Source organism: Gambusia affinis, linkage group LG04 (genome assembly GCF_019740435.1).
Source record: "Gambusia affinis linkage group LG04, SWU_Gaff_1.0, whole genome shotgun sequence".
In the NCBI taxonomy this organism is placed as follows: Eukaryota; Metazoa; Chordata; class Actinopteri; order Cyprinodontiformes; family Poeciliidae; genus Gambusia; species Gambusia affinis.
Genome location: NC_057871.1, coordinates 27,894,406 through 27,922,027, shown reverse-complemented (window position 1 = coordinate 27,922,027; position 27,622 = coordinate 27,894,406). Strand labels below are relative to the sequence as shown.

Below are 27,622 nucleotides of genomic sequence, written 5' to 3'. Positions count from 1 at the left end.
TAGTTCAGTCACGCATGTTAAGTGGAAGGCGGCTGTCTGTCTTTACACACTTCATCACAGGTTTTCTGACTACAAACAACACTGCAGGTAGGAACCTGCAAACACACTGATCCTTACCATGCATGTTGACATATTAATAAACATGTTATGTAGATCTGAAAGATAAATGAGTTCCATGAAACACTATTAACCCGTCACTTCCATAATGTTTGTTTAGTGTTTCCACGGCAACATCCTTCAAATCAATGTCATCTGTTAAGTTTTTTTCTTAATTTATTCATCCAAACTTTTTGTCTTGTTGATCTTTATTTTGTGCTCTTTGATTTTTTTTTTTCCTTTTCATGTTAGACATATAAATACACAAACTTATGGATATTTTTCTTTTAAAACAGTAAATGCTCAAAGCAGTAAACACTTTTTCTTGTTTTTGGTAAAACCAAACAAATGTCTATTTTCTTGACCTTTTCCAGATCCAGGATGTTTGTCCTCCTTCAACAACAGCACACAGTGGCTGACCGACAACTTGGGTCCATTCTCAGAGTTTGTGTCCATCAGTGAGCTGATCCGACTCAACCCACGCTTCAAACCGGTGCGGATCAGATTGTCAAAAGCAATTTGCAATTTGAAATAAAAGTGACAATTGTGGCAAACGTCTTTATTCTTTTGTTTTTTTGTAGCTGGAGGCCTTACAGCTCCTCACTCCAGATCAGAAAGTGGACCTGCTGAGACTGACGCTTCCTGAAAACAAAGACGTTGTCATCAATACTCTCTTTGATTACATGACCAAAGCACCGGAGAGAGATTTCTCAGAGTTCCTGTCATCCCTCGTGAGATTCACCGAGATGGTAAAAAAAATCTATCATGATTCAGTGGTTTTGCAGATTTTTGTTTATTATGTAAATTCAACTTTTTTGAGCTTTACATCATGATATGATCTCATTTCCTCATCACAAACGTACCTGGTGTGTTGCTTTGATTCTGTCGTGCATGTTTGAGAAATCCTTTAATAACTCATGGCAACCATTCATCTGAGCAAAACGCCTGGGTGGAGCTAGCTCCGCCTTAAAGAACAAAGCTCCTCCTCTGAGCTGTTTTTTTTTTCCCCTACTAAGCTCCTTCAGACTAGCTAGCAGCAATTAGCAAGCACTTGGTGTAACTGCGCATGTGCTCATTATTTGAGCTACTTCTCAGTGAAACGCTGATAAAATCCTTGTTAAAAGGTTAATAGAGGAGCGACGCCATGATGAACTCCTGAAGGCAATGTTTCTGGAAGAGCAGGAGTTTTCGAAGAGACAGAGGTCCAAATTCAAAGAGCTCAGTTACAAAGTCAAATGTCTTTTAAGTCCTGTTTGATTTACTTAGCAATGTTATAAGAACTGAAGGTAACACAATTACTTGATTGTGCTATAAAATTCTGCTATGTGCCTGGAAAATACATAATGCCACCACTTTAAGGTCGTAACTAATTTTCCACTTTTTCCTCTTGTCCAACAGGGAAAACTTTTGCTTTCCTGCTCATCCTACAAAACACTGTGAGTTTATATGAAATGTGTATACATGGTCTGACCACTCAGTGAGGAAGAAGCTATGACTTTAAAAGTGATGCAAAAATGCAGATTTGTTTTTTGTAGTTAAAGTCAGGGTCAATGACCAATATTTCTGAGGCATTTCCTGTGGATGAAGCTAATGCTAGAGCGTTAGGGTGCAACAATATTTGTGGTATTTGGATAAAAGGCCTTCAAGTTTTTCTTTGTTCCAACAAATTATTATAAAGTCACAGTTAAAAAGGCAGTTCTACCAAAATTACCAAAGAAAAAAAGCATGTAAATGACTGAATCTGAAGATTGTGATACATTTTTCTCCCCTAATTCTCTCTAATTGTTCTGGTTCTTTTGGTGTTTGCCATCCATGGATCATTTTAGTAATTCTAGCCAATCACAGAACAAGTTTAGTTTGACTGAATTAAAAATATTTTTGCTTTGCAGGTTCACCAGACTGGACGACGCCATGGCAACAACTACTTCTGACGTAGCTTCAGCCATCACATACACTAAACTGGCTTTATTAAAACAACTACCATCTGGTGAGACTTTTATATATATAAAAATTATTAATATTTTTAGGATACAAATTGTGTTAAATCTCTCCCCAGTCATTTCTATTTAGATTTTATTGAACATTTTCACATCCACTAAAGTGGCTTTATTCCACCAACTACCACTTGGTGAGAGGTCAACAGAAAAAGAGAAGCATTTTTAGAATACAAATGTTTTTATATCAAAACTTATGTGAAATATTTTCCCAATGTTTTCTTCTTCTTTCATTTCAATATCCTTACAAAACATTTATCAACAACGGTTATGACTTTAGTTATATGTAAGGTTGATAACAATAAGATTATTTCTTTCAATTTCAATACAGTGTTAGATTCAAGGGGCCATGCAATATTCAAAATGCAACTTTATTGATTGTTGGTTATGGAAAAGTAATCAAGAAATCACTTTATGATTTTCAATTCAAGTCAGTTGACGATTCATTTCTTATTTTGTTAATAATTAAAAGGAGTTCTTGACTAATTGGGTCTTTTTGTGCTTTTATCACAGACTGCATCATATACAGTGGGCAGGTACAGATACGTTTTGAATTTATTTCCATTTTTCTTACAAATATGTTTGTGAAGATTAATAAAAATTTTACTCATTTTCTCTACCCAGTGCAATGCACCAATGGCAAATGGTAAGTTTCCTCTCACTGCATAACTACCCTTTATCTACTTTATATTTAAAATGATGTATTATTTTTACATGAATACCTTAACTTGTCTTGCAACTTTTCACAGAGACAGACATATGCAGGGGAGTCAACAGGTAGGGTTGAGAAAGACTTTTTGATATTTCTCCCTAAACATTTCATGTTAAATAAAGGAAACATGAATGATTTTGTGTTACAGCACAGAGCTTCAGATCCTCCTAGACAGATCAACGATGGCCGGACGGCACTGCAGCTTCTCTGTGGAGGAATTTGCCTGTGCCTCTGTAAGACGTCGCATCATCATCTGTCCTCAAACTGCAGCTGAGGGAAAATGGTTGCATGTTTGGTTCAACATCTGGTCTGTTGTCATTCTCCTCTCCAGCTGTCAGGTTTAACAGCTGGGGATCTGGCAGCCATGTTGGGCTGTGATAGGCTCTCCAACTCAAGCGGCTCCAAACCTGCCTGGAAGCTGCTGCTATCCAAAGCCTCCAAGGTCCTGGATCAAGCTCTGGATCTGCTGAGCAACAGCGTAAGACTGGCTTTTGGTTCCAACCAGCGGTGCTCCGGTTGCAGTTTTCAGGCTCATCACTGATCTTTAAACACCTGACCCGCCGATTCTGATTCTGGCCCAATTTTTCTTTTTTTGTCTTAAAGATGCTAAATATAGCAGTTGTGAAGTTATTAATGGTGGATTTACTATTGTCATTTACAACATTTCCCACCTGCAACATGGCAAAAGATAAATTTCTATTTGGGATGAACATTTATTTTACTAAAACGTGCAGTAAAGCAGATGGATATATGTAAACACACCCAAGACCAATTCTTTGTCAAATCACATAAACTCATCATTCTGCTTTCTTTGATCTCCAATCAAGATCTTTCATTTAGCTCATAATTTACCGTGGATCATTTCCTGTTGCAGACGCTCCGTCCTGAACATCCTTCTGCCTCCATGATCCTGGACTCCATACGAGAACTCCGGCTGCATGTCGTCAACAAAACCCTCCTCAACAATCCCGCCTTCGTCCAGCTGTGGTTCGGCCGCCGCCTTCGTCCGTTCCTGCCAGCTGTTTCCAACGACTTCCTCTCATGTCTCGCCATCGAATCACTGGACTGCAGCACCTACCAGTACATGTAAGCATGGATTCATTTATCCTTTATAATCACTGTAGAAATATATTTGAATCTCTTTTACAATCTGTGATAACAAAATATCTTTTCCATTTTCAGCGTGAAGACATTTAGCGAAGTTCAGTCACGCATGTTAAGTGGAAGGCGGCTGTCTGTCTTTACACACTTCATCACAGGTTTTCTGACTACAAACAACACTGCAGGTAGGAACCTGCAAACACACTGATCCTTACCATGCATGTTGACATATTAATAAACATGTTATGTAGATCTGAAAGATAAATGAGTTCCATGAAACACTATTAACCCGTCATTTCCATAATGTTTGTTTAGTGTTTCCACGGCAACATCTTTCAAATCAATGTCATCTGTTAAGTTGATTTCTTAATTTATTTATCCAAACTTTTTGTCTTGTTGATCTTTATTTTGTGCTCTTTGATTTTTTTTTTTCCTTTTCATGTTAGACATATAAATACACAAACTTATGGATATTTTTTCTTTTAAAACAGTAAATGCTCAAAGAAGTAAACACTTTTTCTTGTTTTTGGTAAAACCAAACAAATGTCTATTTTCTTGACCTTTTCCAGATCCAGGATGTTTGTCCTCCTTCAACAACAGCACACAGTGGCTGACCGACAACTTGGGTCCATTCTCAGAGTTTGTGTCCATCAGTGAGCTGATCCGACTCAACCCACGCTTCAAACCGGTGAGGATCAGATTGTCAAAAGCAATTTGCAATTTGAAATAAAAGTGACAATTGTGGCAAACGACTTTATTCTTTTGTTTTTTGTAGCTGGAGGCCTTACAGCTCCTCATCAGAAAGTGGACCTGCTGAGACTGACGCTTCCTGAAAACAAAGACGTTGTCATCAATACTCTCTTTGATTACATGACCAAAGCACCGGAGAGAGATTTCTCAGAGTTCCTGTCATCCCTCGTGAGATTCACCGAGATGGTAAAAAAAATCTATCATGATTCAGTGGTTTTGCAGATTTTTGTTTATTATGTAAATTCAACTTTTTTGAGCTTTACATCATGATATGATCTCATTTCCTCATCACAAACGTACCTGGTGTGTTGCTTTGATTCTGTCGTGCATGTTTGAGAAATCCTTTAATAACTCATGGCAACCATTCATCTGAGCAAAACGCCTGGGTGGAGCTAGCTCCGCCTTAAAGAACAAAGCTCCTCCTCTGAGCTGTGTTTTTTCCCCCTACTAAGCTCCTTCAGACTAGCTAGCAGCAATTAGCAAGCACTTGGTGTAACTGCGCATGTGCTCATTATTTGAGCTACTTCTCAGTGAAACGCTGATAAAATCCTTGTTAAAAGGTTAATAGAGGAGCGACGCCATGATGAACTCCTGAAGGCAATGTTTCTGGAAGAGCAGGAGTTTTCGAAGAGACAGAGGTCCAAATTCAAAGAGCTCAGTTACAAAGTCAAATGTCTTTTAAGTCCTGTTTGATTTACTTAGCAATGTTATAAGAACTGAAGGTAACACAATTACTTGATTGTGCTATAAAATTCTGCTATGTGCCTGGAAAATACATAATGCCACCACTTTAAGGTAACTAATTTTCCACTTTTTCTTCTTGTCCAACAGGGAAAACTTTTGCTTTCCTGCTCATCCTACAAAACACTGTGAGTTTATATGAAATGTGTATACATGGTCTGACCACTCAGTGAGGAAGAAGCTATGACTTTAAAAGTGATGCAAAAATGCAGATTTGTGGTTTGTAGTTAAAGTCAGGGTCAATGACCAATATTTCTGAGGCATTTCCTGTGGATGAAGCTAATGCTAGAGCGTTAGGGTGCAACAATATTTGTGGTATTTGGATAAAAGGCCTTCAAGTTTTTCTTTGTTCCAACAAATTATTATGAAGTCACAGTTAAAAAGGCAGTTCTACCAAAATTACCAAAGAAAAAAAGCATGTAAATGACTGAATCTGAAGATTGTGATACATTTTTCTCTCCTAATTCTCTCTAATTGTTCTGGTTCTTTTGGTGTTTGCCATCCATGGATCATTTTAGTAATTCTAGCCAATCACAGAACAAGTTTAGTTTGACTGAATTAAAAATATTTTTGCTTTGCAGGTTCACCAGACTGGACGACGCCATGGCAACAACTACTTCTGACGTAGCTTCAGCCATCACATACACTAAACTGGCTTTATTAAAACAACTACCATCTGGTGAGACTTTTATATATATAAAAATTATTAATATTTATAGGATACAAATTGTGTTAAATCTCTCCCAGTCATTTCTATTTAGATTTTATTGAACATTTTCACATCCACTAAAGTGGCTTTATTCCACCAACTACCACTTGGTGAGAGGTCAACAGAAAAAGAGAAGCATTTTTAGAATACAAATGTTTTTATATCAAAACTTATGTGAAATATTTTCCCAATGTTTTCTTCTTCTTTCATTTCAATATCCTTACAAAACATTTATCAACAACGGTTATGACTTTAGTTATATGTAAGGTTTATAACAATAAGATTATTTCTTTCAATTTCAATACAGTGTTAGATTCAAGGGGCCATGCAATATTCAAAATGCAACTTTATTGATTGTTGGTTATGGAAAAGTAATCAAGAAATCACTTTATGATTTTCAATTCAAGTCAGTTGACGATTCATTTCTTATTTTGTTAATAATTAAAAGGAGTTCTTGACTAATTGGGTCTTTTTGTGCTTTTATCACAGACTGCATCATATACAGTGGGCAGGTACAGATACGTTTTGAATTTATTTCCATTTTTCTTACAAATATGTTTGTGAAGATTAATAAAAATTTTACTCATTTTCTCTACCCAGTGCAATGCAACAATGGCAAATGGTAAGTTTCCTCTCACTGAATAACTACCCTTTATCTACTTTATATTTAAAATGATGTATTATTTTTACATGAATACCTTAACTTGTCTTGCAACTTTTCACAGAGACAGACATATGCAGGGGAGTCAACAGGTAGGGTTGAGAAAGACTTTTTGATATTTCTCCCTAAACATTTCATGTTAAATAAAGGAAACATGAATGATTTTGTGTTACAGCACAGAGCTTCAGATCCTCCTAGACAGATCAACGATGGCCGGACGGCACTGCAGCTTCTCTGTGGAGGAATTTGCCTGTGCCTCTGTAAGACGTCGCATCATCATCTGTCCTCAAACTGCAGCTGAGGGAAAATGGTTGCATGTTTGGTTCAACATCTGGTCTGTTGTCATTCTCCTCTCCAGCTGTCAGGTTTAACAGCTGGGGATCTGGCAGCCATGTTGGGCTGTGATAGGCTCTCCAACTCAAGCGGCTCCAAACCTGCCTGGAAGCTGCTGCTATCCAAAGCCTCCAAGGTCCTGGATCAAGCTCTGGATCTGCTGAGCAACAGCGTAAGACTGGCTTTTGGTTCCAACCAGCGGTGCTCCGGTTGCAGTTTTCAGGCTCATCACTGATCTTTAAACACCTGACCCGCCGATTCTGATTCTGGCCCAATTTTTCTTTTTTTTTGTCTTAAAGATGCTAAATATAGCAGTAAAGTTGTGAAGTTATTAATGGTGGATTTACTATTGTCATTTACAACATTTTCCACCTGCAACATGGCAAAAGATAAATTTCTATTTGGGATGAACATTTATTTTACTAAAACGTGCAGTAAAGCAGATGGATATATGTAAACACACCCAAGAGCAATTTTTTGTCAAATCACATAAACTCATCATTCTGCTTTCTTTGATCTCCAATCAAGATCTTTCATTTAGCTCATAATTTACCGTGGATCATTTCCTGTTGCAGACGCTCCGTCCTGAACATCCTTCTGCCTCCATGATCCTGGACTCCATACGAGAACTCCGGCTGCATGTCGTCAACAAAACCCTCCTCAACAATCCCGCCTTCGTCCAGCTGTGGTTCGCCGCCGCAGTCCGTTCCTGCCAGCTGTTTCCAACGACTTCCTCTCATGTCTCGCCATCGAATCACTGGACTGCAGCACCTACCAGTACATGTAAGCATGGATTCATTTATCCTTTATAATCACTGTAAAAATTTATCTGAATCTCTTTTACAATTTGTGATAATAAAATATCTTTTCCATTTTCAGCGTGAAGACATTTAGCGAAGTTCAGTCACGCATGTTAAGTGGAAGGCGGCTGTCTGTCTTTACACACTTCATCACAGGTTTTCTGACTACAAACAACACTGCAGGTAGGAACCTGCAAACACACTGATCCTTACCATGCATGTTGACATATTAATAAACATGTTATGTAGATCTGAAAGATAAATGAGTTCCATGAAACACTATTAACCCGTCACTTCCATAATGTTTGTTTAGTGTTTCCACGGCAACATCCTTCAAATCAATGTCATCTGTTAAGTTTTTTTCTTAATTTATTCATCCAAACTTTTTGTCTTGTTGATCTTTATTTTGTGCTCTTTGATTTTTTTTTTTCCTTTTCATGTTAGACATATAAATACACAAACTTATGGATATTTTTTCTTTTAAAACAGTAAATGCTCAAAGAAGTAAACACTTTTTCTTGTTTTTGGTAAAACCAAACAAATGTCTATTTTCTTGACCTTTTCCAGATCCAGGATGTTTGTCCTCCTTCAACAACAGCACACAGTGGCTGACCGACAACTTGGGTCCATTCTCAGAGTTTGTGTCCATCAGTGAGCTGATCCGACTCAACCCACGCTTCAAACCGGTGCGGATCAGATTGTCAAAAGCAATTTGCAATTTGAAATAAAAGTGACAATTGTGGCAAACGTCTTTATTCTTTTGTTTTTTTGTAGCTGGAGGCCTTACAGCTCCTCACTCCAGATCAGAAAGTGGACCTGCTGAGACTGACGCTTCCTGAAAACAAAGACGTTGTCATCAATACTCTCTTTGATTACATGACCAAAGCACTGGAGAGAGGTTTCTCAGAGTTCCTGTCATCCCTCGTGAGATTCACCGAGATGGTAAAAAAAATCTATCATGATTCAGTGGTTTTGCAGATTTTTGTTTATTATGTAAATTCAACTTTTTTGAGCTTTACATCATGATATGATCTCATTTCCTCATCACAAAAGTACCTGGTGTGTTGCTTTGATTCTGTCGCATGTTTGAGAAATCCTTTAATAACTCATGGCAACCATTCATCTGAGCAAAACGCCTGGGTGGAGCTAGCTCTTAAAGAACAAAGCTCCTCCTCTGAGCTGTTTTTTTTCCCCTACTAAGCTCCTTCAGACTAGCTAGCAGCAGTTAGCAAGCACTTGGTGTAACTGCGCATGTGCTCATTATTTGAGCTACTTCTCAGTGAAACGCTGATAAAATCCTTGTTAAAAGGTTAATAGAGGAGCGACGCCATGATGAACTCCTGAAGGCAATGTTTCTGGAAGAGCAGGAGTTTTCGAAGAGACAGAGGTCCAAATTCAAAGAGCTCAGTTACAAAGTCAAATGTCTTTTAAGTCCTGTTTGATTTACTTAGCAATGTTATAAGAACTGAAGGTAACACAATTACTTGATTGTGCTATAAAATTCTGCTATGTGCCTGGAAAATACATAATGCCACCACTTTAAGGTCGTAACTAATTTTCCACTTTTTCCTCTTGTCCAACAGGGAAAACTTTTGCTTTCCTGCTCATCCTACAAAACACTGTGAGTTTATATGAAATGTGTATACATGGTCTGACCACTCAGTGAGGAAGAAGCTATGACTTTAAAAGTGATGCAAAAATGCAGATTTGTGGTTTGTAGTTAAAGTCAGGGTCAATGACCAATATTTCTGAGGCATTTCCTGTGGATGAAGCTAATGCTAGAGCGTTAGGGTGCAACAATATTTGTGGTATTTGGATAAAAGGCCTTCAAGTTTTTCTTTGTTCCAACAAATTATTATAAAGTCACAGTTAAAAAGGCAGTTCTACCAAAATTACCAAAGAAAAAAAGCATGTAAATGACTGAATCTGAAGATTGTGATACATTTTTCTCCCCTAATTCTCTCTAATTGTTCTGGTTCTTTTGGTGTTTGCCATCCATGGATCATTTTAGTAATTCTAGCCAATCACAGAACAAGTTCAGTTTGACTGAATTAAAAATATTTTTGCTTTGCAGGTTCACCAGACTGGACGACGCCATGGCAACAGCCACTTCTGACGTAGCTTCAGCCATCACATACACTAAACTGGCTTTATTAAAACAACTACCATCTGGTGAGACTTTTGTATATATAAAAATTATTAATATTTATAGGATACAAATTGTGTTAAATCTCTCCCCAGTCATTTCTATTTAGATTTTATTGAACATTTTCACATCCACTAAAGTGGCTTTATTCCACCAACTACCACTTGGTGAGAGGTCAACAGAAAAAGAGAAGCATTTTTAAAATACAAATGTTTTTATATCAAAACTTATGTGAAATATTTTCCCAATGTTTTCTTCTTCTTTCATTTCAATATCCTTACAAAACATTTATCAACAACGGTTATGACTTTAGTTATATGTAAGGTTTATAACAATAAGATTATTTCTTTCAATTTCAATACAGTGTTAGATTCAAGGGGCCATGCAATATTCAAAATGCAACTTTATTGATTGTTGGTTATGGAAAAGTAATCAAGAAATCACTTTATGATTTTCAATTCAAGTCATTTGACGATTCATTTCTTATTTTGTTAATAATTAAAAGGAGTTCTTGACTAATTGGGTCTTTTTGTGCTTTTATCACAGACTGCATCATATACAGTGGGCAGGTACAGATACTTTTGAATTTATTTCCATTTTTCTTACAAATATGTTTGTGAAGATTAATAAAAATTTTACTCATTTTCTCTACCCAGTGCAATGCAACAATGGCAAATGGTAAGTTTCCTCTCACTGCATAACTACCCTTTATCTACTTTATATTTAAAATGATGTATTATTTTTACATGAATACCTTAACTTGTCTTGCAACTTTTCACAGAGACAGACATATGCAGGGGAGTCAACAGGTAGGGTTGAGAAAGACTTTTTGATATTTCTCCCTAAACATTTCATGTTAAATAAAGGAAACATGAATGATTTTGTGTTACAGCACAGAGCTTCAGATCCTCCTAGACAGATCAACGATGGCCGGACGGCACTGCAGCTTCTCTGTGGAGGAATTTGCCTGTGCCTCTGTAAGACGCATCATCATCTGTCCTCAAACTGCAGCTGAGGGAAAATGGTTGCATGTTTGGTTCAACATCTGGTCTGTTGTCATTCTCCTCTCCAGCTGTCAGGTTTAACAGCTGGGGATCTGGCAGCCATGTTGGGCTGTGATAGGCTCTCCAACTCAAGCGGCTCCAAACCTGCCTGGAAGCTGCTGCTATCCAAAGCCTCCAAGGTCCTGGATCAAGCTCTGGATCTGCTGAGCAACAGCGTAAGACTGGCTTTTGGTTCCAACCAGCGGTGCTCCGGTTGCAGTTTTCAGGCTCATCACTGATCTTTAAACACCTGACCCGCCGATTCTGATTCTGGCCCAATTTTTCTTTTTTTTTGTCTTAAAGATGCTAAATATAGCAGTAAAGTTGTGAAGTTATTAATGGTGGATTTACTATTGTCATTTACAACATTTCCCACCTGCAACATGGCAAAAGATAAATATCTATTTGGGATGAACATTTATTTTACTAAAACGTGCAGTAAAGCAGATGGATATATGTAAACACACCCAAGACCAATTCTTTGTCAAATCACATAAACTCATCATTCTGCTTTCTTTGATCTCCAATCAAGATCTTTCATTTAGCTCATAATTTACCGTGGATCATTTCCTGTTGCAGACGCTCCGTCCTGAACATCCTTCTGCCTCCATGATCCTGGACTCCATACGAGAACTCCGGCTGCATGTCGTCAACAAAACCCTCCTCAACAATCCCGCCTTCGTCCAGCTGTGGTTCGGCCGCCGCCTTCGTCCGTTCCTGCCAGCTGTTTCCAACGACTTCCTCTCATGTCTCGCCATCGAATCACTGGACTGCAGCACCTACCAGTACATGTAAGCATGGATTCATTTATCCTTTATAATCACTGTAGAAATATATTTGAATCTCTTTTACAATCTGTGATAATAAAATATCTTTTCCATTTTCAGCGTGAAGACATTTAGCGAAGTTCAGTCACGCATGTTAAGTGGAAGGCGGCTGTCTGTCTTTACACACTTCATCACAGGCTTCCTGACTACAAACAACACTGCAGGTAGGAACCTGCAAACACACTGATCCTTACCATGCATGTTGACATACTGAAGTGAAGGAGTTCTTGTAAAAAAAACCCATAAAACGTCTGAATAAAATGACATTAAAGTGACCATAAGTGGAATTATTTCTGAAAGATATCCCTATTTTTATTGTCTTGGGACAGAACATTTTCTATTTGTTTTAATATCTAGAGAGACAAAATTATGAAATTGTTTAAAAATGAATATAAGCAAAGTAAAACAAATAATTAAAGAATCCCAACACCAAATTGATCTTTAAAACCGTCAAGACCAAGACCAGTTTTTTAGACCATGTAAGTAATTGCACCGTTAAATATACACTTGTTATTTTTAGTTGTGTGGAGGAAATTGAGGAGCTAAATACATTTTGAAATAGTAAATGAGGAGAAGATTTTAAATCACTATATGGTTCAACCTACTAACTAAACAGGCAAGACAAGACAATTTTCTTTTGCGTAGCACATATCCAGCAATGATGCGATCCAAAGTAATTTACATAAATAGTGTTTTTATGATTTCAAAGTCACTAAGATAATATCAGCTCGTTGGTGCTGTTCATGAAATAACCATGTTGAATAACATAGTATTACAGCTGTGTTTTTTTCTTAATCTTTTGGAAATTAAAATTAACATGATTAACTGCTATATTATTCTATAATGACATAGTTGTTGTTATAGATGTAATTTTTGTATAATTTCACCTTCGATTGAAACAGTAGTTGTTTTTGTTTCAAATCAAAATCAATTGGACGATTATTGTTATAGGAATCATCGTTGTGAAATCATTTGTTGTCGATTTTGTGAAACTTGTACTTTTGCCCAAGTCAAGTCGCAACAAATATACCATTCTACAAGTTGACACTGAAAACTTTTCGAACATCTTTCTTGTCTTACGTTATGAAATACGAAAGTATATAGAAGTCATCGGCGTCTCGTCAGAAGGGTAACGATTAGTTTAACGTGTGTTTGTTTGGCTCAGATCCGGCCTGCAGCTCCAACACAGTCAGCAGCAGCGACTGGATGCAGAAGAACCTGGGAGGCTTTTCTGTTTTCGTCTCCATCCAGGAACTTCAGAAGCTCTACCCCAACTTTTCACCTGTAAGTTCTGTCTCATGGCTACTTTTCGTGTTATTTCAAGGCTTTTTCATTTCCATGTTTATAGTCAAAACTCTTGCGTTACTGTAAACATGGATATATTTGTATGTGTGCAGATGGAAGCCCTGCCCTCTCTGTCTGTCGGACAGCTGGTGGACTTGTCCACCACACCTGGGCTGCTCACGACTCCTGACCAGGTTGCCATGGTGATGAAATACGTCCCAGACCAAATGTTGGCCGTCTTCTTTGATGAGTTCTCAGTCGCCATTAAGGTACGCAAAACATCTTACCTTAACAGCAAAGTGTTGGCTGGCGTAATTTAATCCGTGTTAAAAATGTCCATTTCTAGATGGTCTATAATTTTCAGCGGGTGTTTTTTGGATTTTTTTTCCCTGCAGGGCAATGAACACACGATGTCCTCTGCAGTGAGGTCTGCCATGCTGGAGGTCGTGTTCAACCGTGCAAACCTGTCCCATCCCTCAGTGGAGGACTCGGTGGTATCTGAGTGGCTCAATAATCGACTTCCTCCCCTGGTCGTAAGCCTGATCCCCTCCCAAGTCAACCCATATTTCCAGATACTAGTGGGAAGAAACTGTAGCATTGAGCAGCAGGGGTGAGTGGAAAGCCAACAAGCACCAGACTCAAGATGTACATATATATACTACTTTACACAAGTATAATTTCTAAAGTTTTGTCACATGACTAGCAGTATTTTTAAACAGGAATTATCATGCTTTTAAATCCATTGAAGTCATTGTTCTGGCACTGAAAGGTAAAGAAATTAGGCTAAGAAGGTCGAACGATTTCCACAATGTGAATGAACACATCTTGTAAATAAGGCCTCAACATAGTTAACGCCATAGCGACCAAAAGTGAATTTGGTTTATGTGTTCCTCTGGACAGAAACAGCAAAAGCAACGCCACTGGGTTTATATAATACTATTCAAAATACACGGTACGGTCATGTCCTCGGGGAGCTAAAAGCTAGCGTATAGTGCTAACATGAGCAGAAGGCACAATATGCAATATCAAAACAGGCCACAACAATACACAATAAATTAATGTCTAAAATAAAGTTTGGTATTATTTCAGCATTATTTACTGCTTACAAAAGGAAATGACTGTCAATCAGTCACAAAGGATTTCAACAAATCATTTCTAATAGTGGCGTAGGTTGCTGAAGCGCTCCTTCTTAAATTGCTTTCCTCAAACAAAGAGGATTTTCCCACTTCTGTGGGTACATTTCCAAAAAAAATACAATTTAACTAAGTATGTCAAAGAGGTATATAGCTAAAATGGAAGACTGTATAATGAATTGAGTGGTTTAATGTATCCAACACCCTCGCATTTTGACTTGTAGCTTCTGCATCCTTGAACATGAATTACGAAATTACTGCTCTTAATAAAAATAGCAGTTTTATGAAATTCATTAGCCGGAAATCCATGGCAAATACTTAGCAAATACTCTGACGTAATAGTTGAAGAAACTTTTATGAATTGGGTGCAAAAGAGGGTGAAATTGTATTCAGACACAATTTCTAGACTGCCTTTGTAAATAAAACAAAATTGAAATCTTAAATCATTTTCCCTTCAAATAGTAGTTGTGTTAGTTGATAACATAAATTACATTGAACACTATGGGTGCAACGGGAGAATGTGTAAAATAAATTTTCAAGGAAGGACACTTTCACATAGGTGCTGTGTTTCAGTAAAATGTTTTATTTTGATTCAAATCTTCTCCAAAAATCCTTAGAATTTTGTTTTGCTTGTCTATTTCAGTGTAACACTTCTTAATTCAACAATCCTAACACTCACTCCAGACTCCCAGAAAGAAATCTACAACCACATCGTTCTGGCACTGAAAGGTAAAGAAACTGCTTGTTGAAAGTCAGCTGAGCAGCAAAACGCGAGCGTATGTATGTAAAGATCTTTGTTAAATCTTTACAGTAAGCTTGTTTCATATCTAGAAAGTCAGAAGTATTTTGTGGTCCAACATAGACTGCAAACTGTTTAGCTGAGCGCTGCACTGGGGAATAGACTTAAACAGTCAGAGTGAACAAACTACAGCGAATCATTGAAAATCCATTCATATAATGTTAGTGATATGTCTCCAAAAACAAAGCCTACAAGTCACCTGAAAAATCCTGTTTTGTCGATAGCCCCTTCAGCACTCCGTTGCTACGGTATCGGCAGCTTCTACAGATTCGTGGAGGACTCGTTCTTGGGATTCCAGTTCCCCAACCTGACCACCTTCCTGTCCCTCATGCCTCGTGACCAAAAGCATCTGGTGTGTTGAGATAAAAGCTTTCGGGTATTAGCAGAGCTAAGGACAACCAAATCGACTTTAATGTAACTTCTGATCTTCCAGCTGGTGAACTCCATGCCTCCGTCAGATCTGGGGAACCTGCTGCGTCGGCCAGGCGTCGTCGACAACGGAGCGCAGCTCTGTGATCTCTACAGCAGCTATGTCCAGACACCAGTGTTTTTGGAAACTGTATGTAACACACCTGTTGGAATCTCAAACACATCATCGGGACGATGTGTGCAAACACAACAACCTATTAATTCACTGCAGGAGTCCCTGCCGGTAGACGTCAGGCGTCCCACCCTGCCCTGCGTTTGGCCCATGGCCCTCAGCAGCACCAGGAGGTCAGAGGTCAACGCTTGGTTTGACCGAAGCCTCCAGAACTACTTGGTCTTCCTCTCAAAGAGTCTGATCAGTCCAGATGTTACACACAACACCTCGTGTCTGGCCTTCCAGAAACTGTACGTTTCCGAGCAGCTTTTTGTTTCTTTTCTCTTTTTCTTGTTGATGTTTATGGTTTTGTTTCTGTGTCCTGATTGAACCTTGTGCCATTTCAGTGTCTCGGTTCTTGGTCAATACAACTACACCGCGGTGGACTTTGTGCGGGAAGACGTGTTCAACACCATCAGGAATTACCTCCAATCAGGTGAGTTCGAACGCAGCAACAAAGTAACCTTAAATTTGTGCTTATTTTTGCTTTGTTTGTGAATCATTTCACTTTTAAGTTGTCAATTTGTAATTCTGATACCTACAAAGGGTTCATGTAGGGTAGATATGAGCTATTCTGTATACAGTAACAAGTCGTCTGATAGCACAAGCAGGTTCCTATCGATATTAAGTTTTTAGATATCGCCATGGATACTTGATGAATGCAGATGGAGAAAGTTCCTTCTGAATACAAGTAAGTCCTCAGAAATGCCTGTTGGTCAAACCCAACTAGTAACTCTTGTAACTACCCTGCAGACAAACTCAATTACCCTGCAAAAATATATACTATAGGTATCTCCTGTAAGGACCCATTAATATCCCTCTGTACCCAAAAATTATAAATGTTTTTATAAACAGGTAACCTTTAAGAACCTTGTAAGTACACACCTGTATCTCAAAAGTACCTCATAAGTTGGTGAATTACTCTTCATTTGTCATAAATATGAAACCCTTGTACCTCAATATTTTTAACCTGTCACCGTAGCAACACCAAGATGTTACGATCCTACCAACCCGGAGCTGAACTCCACAGCTTGGTTTGCTGAGTACATCGGCCCTTTCATGCCATTCCTCACTCTTGAGGTTCTTCAGACATTCGGATCAGATAAGGTATTGAATCTGGAATTGATCTCTAAAATGAGAAATGATAAGATACACAGATTTATATCCTCCCTGCTCCCTGTAGACCCTCCAGGTGTTCACGGTGAACCCCCTGAACATTGCACTCCTCAACCACTCGGTTTTGCCTCAGAACCTCACCAACTACTACACTGCGCTGATCTACCAACAAGACAGTAACTTCAACCCCCTTCTGTGCGTTCATCACCAATTACCAAGATGTTGCAACGGTGTTTGTTTTTGTCTTTATTGTGTTATTTTGATATATTCTCTGCAGGCTTCCTCTGTTGTGCCGGTGCATTGCTCCTGGCATGGCATTCACCCAGCTGACTCCTGGAGAAAGTATGATAATGTTGCAGAGCCTCACCATTGTCTGCCAAAATCTTAATTCACAGGTAACAAAAACACAGAAGGGAAAAAACTTCACATGCTTTTTTTTTAGGCATACGGTCATCTTTTGACAAAAACACCAGAGACGATGTAAAGAACTTAAAAAACATGAACTGCATTTCCGTTACAACGGCATGCAAAGCTTTGTGGGTCTTCCGCTTGCATTGCAATTGGGGTGTTTCCGTTAAATAAGAAAATATGTATGTTCACGCAACACGTCACGCGATCTGCGCCATAATATTCCCACCACATCCTATCGTCTGCTTCGTCTTTTCCGGCAGTAGAAACATCCGGTTGTTGTTTACGACTCATGGTTCGAAAAAAGCCTTTCCGTTGCTGTTTTGCGAAATACTCTGTAGCCACAAAATCACATAGCGGAAACGTTTTCTGTCAAAATCCCTTGTCAAAATTACTTTTATCAAGCAAATTTATTTTAGTAATTCCAAAAGGCGCAATTATATGATCATTAGAAATATAGCTACTTTCCAGCATTTGCTCTTTTCTATTTCTGAAACGTTTATTTCATAGAAAAAAACGGTACTTGGTGTTTGTCCATCACCTCAAATGGGAATCCACATTATCCCACTAGCTTAAAAAGTTTCTCTCTAAGGATGGCCAGCAGATTGCATCGAGTCAGTTATGAATAATATTGTTGTGTACCAAAATAGGAGCTAAACCAGGAGAAGAAATGAAAAATGAGACGTAAAAAGGTTTTTTTCCTTTGCATATGTAGATTTCTGCTGCTCTGACGAACAACTTTGGCAATAACATCAACTCCAACACCATCTCTGCTCTGGGCAATGAAAGCACCAGCATGTCCATGGGGCAGATCAAGGCCATCCCTCCACAGCAGCTAGTCAACGCCCTGTTCACACTCAGCAACGTGATTGACTGGAACGAAGGACAGGCTAAGAGCATCATAGAGTCTCTGATGACAGTGATGCAGGTATAGTCTCCCGTCGCCCGTTCCATCTTGCCCAAGACCAAGTTTATGCTTAACACTCTCCTTTATCCCACCAGATCAACGACTCTTCGTCACTTTTTACGCTGGGTACTCTCGTCATTGGTGTCCCCTCCAGAGTTTTCAGGAAAATCCACGGCTCTGAGATTTTGGTCGCCTCCAGAAACCCCTCGCTTGTGGGACACATGATGTCCGCTCCAAAGGTCGTCCAGCAGATTTTTGTCACCCAGGTATGCCTGCCTGATTTATGGTACAGGTTTTCATTATCAGGAAAAAAATTAAAGGGGCAGAATTATGTAAAATCAACTTTTTTTAACTTTGCATCATGTTACATTGTTATTCCCTCTTCAACAACATACCTGGAGCGTTGCCTTGCTTCTTTCATGAATGTTTGACAAAATCCTTGAATCTCCATGGCAACAATTCAGCTGTGCAAAACGCCTGGGTCCGCCTTTGAGGATGAAGCTAATCTGAGCTTCACTTTCCAAGCTTCCAAGTTTCTGTCTCACAGAGCGACTCTCCCCCTCTCAGCTCCTTCAGACTAGCCAGCAGCAATTAGCAAACACCTGGTGGAACTGCACATCATCTGACCTCATTATATGAGCAACTTCTCTGTGAAACGCTGGTAAAAAACATTGTTAAAGGGTTAATAGAGGAGTCATGTTGTGATGACTTCCTGAAGTTTCAGAAAGTGTAAGACTTAAAGAGACAGAGGCCCAATTTCAGATTACAGAGGTACTCAATTGTGCTGTAAAATTGCGCTATGTGGCTGGAAAATACATAATCCTTTCCCTTTAAATGACACTAAAATGGATTTAAACAAAGTTTGATTTGAATTTTAAATTTGGATGTAGTTAAGTTTGGATAACTTACAACTGGATGCTCACCATTCTTCTGTCAGATTTTGTCGGTGAACAGCACCAGTGAGGCGATCATCCAGAACGTTCCAGACGAAATGGCCACTGAGATCCCTCGGGTTTTCCTGCAGAGCTTTACAGCCGGCAGCATCACAAAACTCAACAAGATGAAATGGAAACGCCAGCAGGTAGAGGAGATATTTCTTCACTAAAAACCTGCAGATTTTTTTTTTCCCTCTCATTTGTATGTTATCGGAAGAATAGCTACTTGAGTTCACAACTTTGTTTCGTCAGGCTGAGCTGTTCTTTGGCGAAATCGCAGTGGAAAGCGCCACGGCTGTCCTGGGAAGTGCGAACAAGTAGGTTTAATCAATATTTTGAACAGTCTGGTGTGAAAACATGTGGCCTTTTCTCTCTGTGTGTTAAGTGACCACAACGTGTGTGTGTGTGTGTGTGTGTTTGTGTAGCCTGTCCTCCTCTGTGCTGCAAGGATTCACCTGCACAAGTGTGAGAACGATTGAGAAGGTGCAGGTCAAAAATCTGGTCAAAGCCTGTCGGCGCAAAGGCACAAACAAAGTCAAACTGGTGGAGTCTCAGGTGAGAGTCTGGGAGTTTAACTGTATTGATGCTGTTAAGAGAAAAATCTAAACACTCTCTGAATGTTAATTTGCCAACTTAGTTGAAAATCAGAAGATTTATTTTCAATTGTTTCTGTTGGTGATCTGAAAAATCAGAACCTTGTGGCCTTTTTGGCTTTTGCATCAGATTTAAATGTTCCAGATTATCAGACAAGTTAATATTACACTAATATTACCTAAATAACTGCAAAACGCAGTTCACAAATGAAGTTTTTGTTTTATGCAAAAATCTATCCAATGCAAACTAGTTTTGATTAAAACTTCTGTATACACTTAGCTAATTTATTGTTTTTTATGTAAATGTGTTTTACAGTCTGAAACATTATGTGACAAAAACAAGAAACCTGTTAGGTTAGAAAACCTTTTTTATTATTTTAGAATTGCCCTGCAAAGCAGAACATCAGTAACAGACATAAAATTTCACACCAAAATTCTATAACCGATGTATAAAAAAAAAGATTGTATAGTAACATATCATACAAGACCATAGCAAAAAATAATGTACAGTTATTAGAAACAGGCATGTCAGACCCACAGTCCCAGGGATTTACCTGCGAGTCAAATGTACAGATTTTTTCTAGAACTATAGGAACACAGCATACAGAACTCTACATATCTTTGCAGACATTGTACCCAGATGTTTAATGCTGCAATACCTCCAAATTCACTTAGTCGTTTCTATTTCTGATTAAGCGGTGAAGGCAATATGCAACACGAATTGGTAACAGCTAAATGCGTTTTGTCTCTTCAGTTGACCTGCATGTTCAACCGCATCAGAGGAGAACCAGACATCAACAGCTTTGATCTTTTCCCTCCAGATGTGCTGCTGTACTACGAGTAAGCCCTCTTGCAATGTCTAATTAGTGTTGGACTCCTGATGAAATGCTGACGCGTTCATGTCCTTCTCCCTGGACAGCTACTCTCTGGTGCCGCAGAGCAACTGCAGGCTCTACTTTGAACAGCTCAGCGACGCCGACTTCTCGGTGTTCTCCTCAGAACTCAGCTACAAGCGGACCGCTCTGTTCGATAACGCCAGGAACTGCCTGGTAAGGTCACCCAGAAAACTATCGTTGATCACAGGAATCAATGTCTTCATAATATCATGCTCTGTAATTCTAAAAAAAAAAAAAAAGAAACAAGAGAGAGAGATTAAAGAAAATGATGTTAAAAGGTATTACAAAGCACATCTACATTGATTTTAAAAGACGTTTGAAATTGTTGTTGAGTCTGAACAGGGGCGTGGCCATAGACAGTTGGGGTTGGAAAATGTGATTTTGTCCCCCACAACCACCAAAAGTCAAAAGTCATTTTTGCTTTTTTTTGTTTTATAAAAAAAAGACTTGAGCCACCTTTTTAAGAAAGGTGACCATATCACACACTGATTAGCATCGTGTCCACACTGCATATCAGTAGATGACAGAAATGCTCCTTTTGATGTTTTACAGCTGCCATTAATGACATATTTTCTGTTCATTATTTCAAGTTTATTTTTTCAAAACTCAGGTGTTGCATATCAATTGATATTTAAATATGAAAACATGATATCATAACCAAGGGGCTCATTTACATCTCTAGTCCAACTGGCTGTTTGATGTACAGTACAGACCAAAAGTTTGGACACACCTTCTAATTGAGTTCAATTAGAAGGTGTGTCCAAACTTTTGGTCTGTACTGTATGTGATGTTTAATAATAACAAAAAGCAGCTTCAGACTACTGCACCAAAAACCTCTTCATAAAGTAAAAAGGGGGGGTAATTATAACATTGCTTGCCATTTGTGGCCTGTAATGGCTCAAAAAATGTGACTTTAAATTTATAAGTTGAATAGAGTTAGCATAACAGTGCTAAAAACAGAGTTGTACACAGTTGAGCTGCGCTAAGCTAAACAGGCTAATTGTGTGGCTTGCCAAGTTGCCATGGCCTCATGAACAACATTAGCTTCTTTGCAAACCTATAGACAATATTTTTACAAATGTGTAAAAATTAACTTTTGAATAATTTTTCTCTCTTTTGTTCTGCGTTTTCAATAATTAACATAATTGCAGCCTCATACAGTTCGATGTGAATGAGCTATGCTAGCTTGAGGAGTAAAGCCTCTTGATAAAATGTAGTGGCAGCCAGTCAGAAAGATGAATATGCCAAAGAACATTGCAATAAATTATTTTAATTTATATTCTATAATAATGATTAAAAATAAGTTGGATTGGTGATTTAAAAAAATTCTGATTCATTAAAAAATACATTAAATTAATTTCTTTTCTTTTTTTTCTCATCTTCCCTCAATTTTCTGAGGCCCACCTTGGCACCCCCTGTAGGTTTATTCATTGTTCTAATTTTATTTTGCTCATGTCTGACTTTTTATCTCAGGGCATAACAACCACAAACCTGACTAGAGCTCAAATAACAGTTCTGGGAAACATGTGCTGCTACTTGAACGCTTCTTACATCCTGAACTCTGATGAATTCATCCTGGAGAAACTGAAGACCTGCCCGGATCTGTCGGCCGCTCAGGCGGCCGCAGTGGAGACCCGTCTGATCAGTGGGACCACTAGATATCGGTAAAGATCTGTCTTTGGCAGAAATCTTTTTGTCTTTGTTGGCCTTTAAAAAGATTTACCTTCTTATTTTTTTTCATATCCAGACTTGCTTCGACATGGACTGAAACAACTCTGAGGAACCTCGATATATTTCCTCTGTATATGTCTTCAGGTTTCTATGCCAACTTTGACAAAGTAAGTCACTGCTTCAAAAAAGATCTTGTGAATGCAGATGGAAGAACACGAATGATTAAATTTTTTTTCTCTTGATTTTCCTGTTTTTCCCGCTTGCAGACCACGAAGCGCTCATTCTTACGGTACTACCTGAAAGTCCTCAAAACTGATGGAGTCAGCAGAGAGAAGATAGGGGAAATGAAAGCAAAAATAAGACAATCAATTAGAAGCAGAGCTAAGCGACAGACAGGTCAGTTGATTATCCTTTCATCTTTTTTTTTTTTTTTAATGGTTGTTCATCCAGTAATGACTGATTTTCAAATGTCTTCCTCTTGTTTCAGTCACTGAATGCACAGCAGGAGAAATCACCAAGGTCATCATCTACGATGACACCTTCCCCTTCGACTACGACGACATCAATCAGTTCAACAGCTGCCTCAGTGCTGTGGTCGTCAGGGACAACCTGGAGGTCATCACCCAGAAGGTGGATCAACAGGATTACCTTAAGATTGTTCTCAGCAAGCTGCAGGAGGTGAGCACATGGAGCGGGATGATGTATCAACTGGACCAGTTTACTGATGTGCTAGGCTAACGTTAGCATGCTTGCTCTTCATTTTTCTACGACTTGTTGATAATTTGACTTGCAGCATATTTCAGCATTCAAAAACACCCACTGACAATCCCATCTGAGGTGAATTTTTCAGTCAGTTTTCTGTTCACGTGGGTCACACTGTAAATGTTTGGCAGCAATTTTTAATTTTACCAGATTCTCTTTTATTGTTTTTTTGTATTATTGTGGGGGAAGAGAGACTCAGTTTGTGGTGGTTCAGGTTACATTTTGTGTACTTTCTGATTTGTGTCTAATTTAATAACTCATCTGTTGCTGCAGCTACGTCTGTATATTGTGTGTTGAGTGTGCCATCAATCTTTCCTTAACTATTTGTGCTGTTCAAAAATAATTGTTTACCATTGTCATTTTGTTCACTATGATGGAAACTGACGCACCATGGCAACAAAACCTGAGGATTTTCATTTTAACTTTCAATAAGAGCACAATTAAAAGCCATTACCTTATGTTGATTATTCAAAGACAAAGATAAACCCATCCTCAGTCTGCATCTTAATTTGGATGTTTCTCCTTTAATTCTTTGCATGACTTTCTGTATCTAGGCATACAGCACCATCATCCCTGAAGACCAGGTCCAGATGTTGGGCCCGGCGTCGCGCGTTGCCTCGGCAGATCAGGTCAATAGATGGAACATCACTCAGGTGGACACGCTCGCATCTCTGATGGACACAACAAACGGAACGCTGGATCCAAGCTTGGTGGGCAAACGGTTAAATGTGCTGTGCTCGTCTTTGCCGTCGGTTCGCCTGTTTGTTCACATCAGTGCTTTCTGCTGCTTCAGGCCAGAGCCATCATTTCCAAGTATCTGAGCGTGGAAGGCAACAAACTTGACAGCGTGGAGCTTAATGCTATCAGAGGACCAAACCTGTGCTCTCTGGACATTGAGGTTCTTGGCAACATCTCTCAGCAGAGCTTGAGGTAAGTACTCATTGTTTTGGGTTTGTTCGACTCTTAGTCCCACTGTATTCTCTGGGTTCGGTTGAGGTAGAATTGAGGATTGACTTTTCTCAGGTTGCAGAACCATAACCACATCTTATAAAATAAACTTCATCACAAAACATCATGCAGTGATATAAATATAGTTAAAATGTAGCATAAATGCATTTTGTCATGGTTTTAATAATCAGATGGTGTAAAAGCAGGTTTGTTGTGTTTTAGCTGGTTAACATGGAAACTATTTTATTTAGTTTCCATGCAGATGGAAGAACATGAATGATTTAATTTAAACCTGATACCTGTTGTATCAGGTTTTTTTGCCATTGTGGGTAGAAAGAAATCAGTAAAATTCCACTAAAAAAAACCCTCAAATTTTGTGATTAATCTTAGAAATGGTCCAGAAAAAACGTGAAAATGTTTTCGAGTTTGAAAAGTGAAAAATTTCCGACTTTTAAAAGTCAGAACATTTACAAAAGTTAAAAATGTTCAACTTCTGAAACTAAGAAATTACCCCGTTTTTTTTTTGTTTGTTTTTTTTAAAGAAAATTTCTGAGATTAACCTCAAAATTTCACCATTTTTGCCAGACATATAATCCTCCTTTGTTCTGTCTACCATGTCCTTCAAACGCCAGCGTAGTTGGCTCGTTATTTTCTAAAGTTGTTGTGATTGTTGTGAAGCAGTTTGGCCAGCCGATGCTGTTGTATATGTGTTGCATAAATAAACTTTGACTTGACTAAATTTACTGGATCTATTTTTATTCCGGTTAACAATTCCTGCCAAAAGGAACACAAGCACCAAGTTTCAGGCGATATTGAAGTTCTCTTCCACTTGCTGGTTGTTCTGGCCAACAAAAACAACTTTTAAAACCGTTTACCAAAATATTGTTACTCTGATTAAATTACATGTTCTTACTTTTTTAAGTCTGATTTATTGAAAATGTAATGTTTCACTGACACATTTGAAACATATTTTTTGCACCTTTTGCTGCCTCAGAAATGCCGATGCTTTGGACGTGTCCAACTGCACCAGTGACAAACTCAAAGTGCTCTTCAACATCACCCTTCAAGCGTTTCAAACTACCACTAGATCAAGCGTCCCACTGTACCCGTTAATACAGCCGTACCTGGGTGAGCAGACACAAACACACACAAACCTGCAGCAGTAAATAGAAAACGTCTCTTAAAAATTGAGCTAAAGGTAATAACCTTTTTTTTTTTTGTCCTTTAGGGGGCGCATCTTCTGAGTTTGTTAAACGTTTGTCCGCCTCCAACATCAACATGGACCTGCAGACATTTGTGAACCTGGACAAGAGCGTGGTACAGGTCAGTGTCATCTGGAGGTTTTTTTTATTTGTTTTGGTCATGGTGAAATGTTGTAACGAACAAAAATGGGTGCAAATATTGTGCTTGTGATTAATTAATTCCTTAAAACCTTTTATGTCTTATCTATAATACCGAGTATAAAATTTGCCCTGCTTTGCTCTCCATAGAGTCTGCTTGTCCGCGAAGTTGCAACTCTTCTTGGTGACAACCTGCCTGACTTAAAAAGCTTCGAAAATACACCGATAGTTCGCAGCTGGATCTCAAGCCAGCTCCAATCAGAACTCAACACACTAAATATTGGGATTACAGGAGGCCGAGCTGACAGCTCCGTCACTACCAGCTCGACTGCTACCACTAAAATCACAACTACAGCAGTCACAACTGCCAAAACCACCAAAGGTGAGTCTTATTCCAGGACGTTCTCAGTGGAAACAAAAGCCAGAACAAATGATTTCATTTACAGGAAACCGTGTCGTTGACATCAATGGAAGGATGTTGCAACAAACTTATCAGTAGCTGCATTTCCATTACAGAGGAGCACAAAGCTTTGCCAGTATTCCACGAATATAAAAAAAAAAACAGTGTAACATTGCAATTGAGGTGTTTCCAATAAATGAGAAATGCAGTTCAAATCACTTGTGTCCACTTCAGTGGGATAGAAACCAACAGTAGTTGTAACCGCTCCTTAGCCGTATTGGATTCTCCAGAGATTGTCACACAATATCCACAGTTTAACATATAATTCCACAAATTCAAATTCTGAAAATAAATTTAATGAATGGACCCATAGCAATAAAAAAAAAAAAAAGCAAACACTTTTTTGATAAAGTTTTTTGTGCCATGCTGAGGTGGTTTTTCGTTGTGATCTACAACTGGATGTAACTGCTGGTGAAAAAGACGGAGGAGATGACAGGAAGTGGTGGGAGGATGATGGCGTGGCATGCTTTTTAAAAATAAATAAACGTATTCACAAGTGACTTTAACTGCGTTTCTTGTCAAACGGAAACACTGCAATTGCAAAATTGTTTTTTCGACATTTGCAGAATATCAACCAAGTTGTGCGTACATTGGTCAACATAAAATTAGTGACTAATCTTTAACATTTTTATTCATATTAAATAGAGAAACACACAATATTGCATGTCATTAAACACAAAGTTTGCCATAAAGTTTGAATGAAAAAAAAAACAAAAAATTTTGTCAATCTACATTTCTAATAAAAAGCAGAAACAGATTGTAGTTGTAAATCTCTAATACTTTGTAAGCATTCCATTACTCTTGTTTTTTGGGGGTTTTTTGCAAAATTATCCTCTAAACCTTTTTTAGTGACAATTCAAAGACTTGACAAGCTGCCCAGGTCTTTATTGAAAAGCATGAAGCAGTTTCCAAATGTTCAGGTTTTATCTTTAGAGCCTCAAAACTGACTCACCATTTCACCAGGTGACATAGCCGATGGTTGCGTTTTTTTTAGCAAACGGTTCCTAGGAAATGCATATTATACAGGATATTTTCTGGTTAAAATGAGGTCATTGGTATGTTTATGTGAAACCATTGGAGGGAAATTTGAACTGTTCTGAGTGTCTGAAACCCGTTTCTGTTTTAGGTGCCGGGGCCCGGATCCATGGAGACGTCGCCGGCTTCACCTTCTTTGTTTTCCTTGCGCTCCTCGTCTCGTCCAATCAGGTTTTGATCTGAAGAAACGCGTGGCTGATTATCAAACATGCACTGTAGACTAAAATTAATGGTTGGATTAAAGGGTGAAATCATTTTTAGATATATGTCTAATTGAAAACAAATACTGTTTAATGTTGTTTATAGAGAACAAAAATATTTCCTGAACAGAAATGGGTGCAAATATTGTGACTGTGATTACTTAATTGTTTACTTAAAAACCTTTTATGTCTTACCTATAATACAAAATGTACTTCTTATACTACAATTTGCTGTAGGTATTTATGAAGGGGGAGATATTCTGTATTTTTAACCTCCATAGTTGACTTCTGATACCTCGTATGAAGGATGCTTCTGTTAGAACTTAAAATAAAATCCTTTCCTTGAATAAACTCTCCACTTTACTCATCATGATGCTTCGTCTTTGCATGTCCCTCTGTAAACCTGTAAGTCCTCTGAGCTGCAGTTTCTGCTTCACAGAGCAGCGCTCCCTTCGGTCTCCCCCACTCAGCTCCTTCAGACTAGCCTGCAGCGATTAGCAAACACCTGGTGGAACTGCACATCTGCTGAGCTCATTACACGAGCTATTTCTCATTGCAACTCTGCTAGAAATATTAAAGGGTCAATAGAGGAGCCATGTTGTGATGACCTCCTGAAGGCGGAGTTTCAGAAAAAGAATGGGT

The 27,622-nt window shown here is 38.5% G+C and overlaps 1 protein-coding gene across 1 annotated transcript; it reads left to right on the top strand.

Moving 5' to 3' along the window:
- The first annotated feature begins 7 nt into the window (after positions 1-7).
- mslna (mesothelin a) lies at positions 8-27,348 on the top strand. The gene is made up of 51 exons (XM_044115660.1): positions 8-87; positions 471-589; positions 678-845; positions 1,495-1,532; positions 1,986-2,083; positions 2,604-2,626; positions 2,715-2,736; positions 2,840-2,867; positions 2,951-3,035; positions 3,134-3,280; positions 3,677-3,888; positions 3,985-4,088; positions 4,473-4,591; positions 8,672-8,839; positions 9,481-9,518; positions 9,972-10,069; positions 10,590-10,612; positions 10,700-10,721; positions 10,825-10,852; positions 10,936-11,020; positions 11,116-11,262; positions 11,666-11,877; positions 11,974-12,077; positions 13,079-13,197; positions 13,311-13,466; positions 13,593-13,807; positions 14,974-15,059; positions 15,354-15,481; positions 15,563-15,688; positions 15,770-15,960; positions 16,057-16,145; positions 16,692-16,816; positions 16,893-17,020; positions 17,103-17,220; positions 17,949-18,161; positions 18,236-18,406; positions 19,078-19,221; positions 19,328-19,392; positions 19,501-19,630; positions 20,423-20,508; positions 20,588-20,717; positions 22,038-22,228; positions 22,312-22,402; positions 22,502-22,631; positions 22,723-22,913; positions 23,552-23,707; positions 23,791-23,927; positions 24,940-25,073; positions 25,174-25,268; positions 25,436-25,667; positions 26,872-27,348. Exons 1-51 carry the CDS (start codon positions 15-17, stop codon positions 26,961-26,963), a joined length of 6,030 nt encoding a protein of 2,009 aa, XP_043971595.1. The 5' UTR covers positions 8-14; the 3' UTR covers positions 26,964-27,348.
- The last annotated feature ends 274 nt before the right edge of the window (positions 27,349-27,622 follow it).

Bases quoted from the DNA above. Each gene is read 5' to 3' on its own strand.
- mslna (XM_044115660.1), top strand. From the start codon at position 15: ATGTTAAGTGGAAGGCGGCTGTCTGTCTTTACACACTTCATCACAGGT. The intron at 2,084-2,603 runs GTGAGACTTTTA...CTTTTATCACAG, and splicing joins ATTAAAACAACTACCATCTG to ACTGCATCATATACAGTGGG. The intron at 3,281-3,676 runs GTAAGACTGGCT...TTCCTGTTGCAG, and splicing joins TGGATCTGCTGAGCAACAGC to ACGCTCCGTCCTGAACATCC.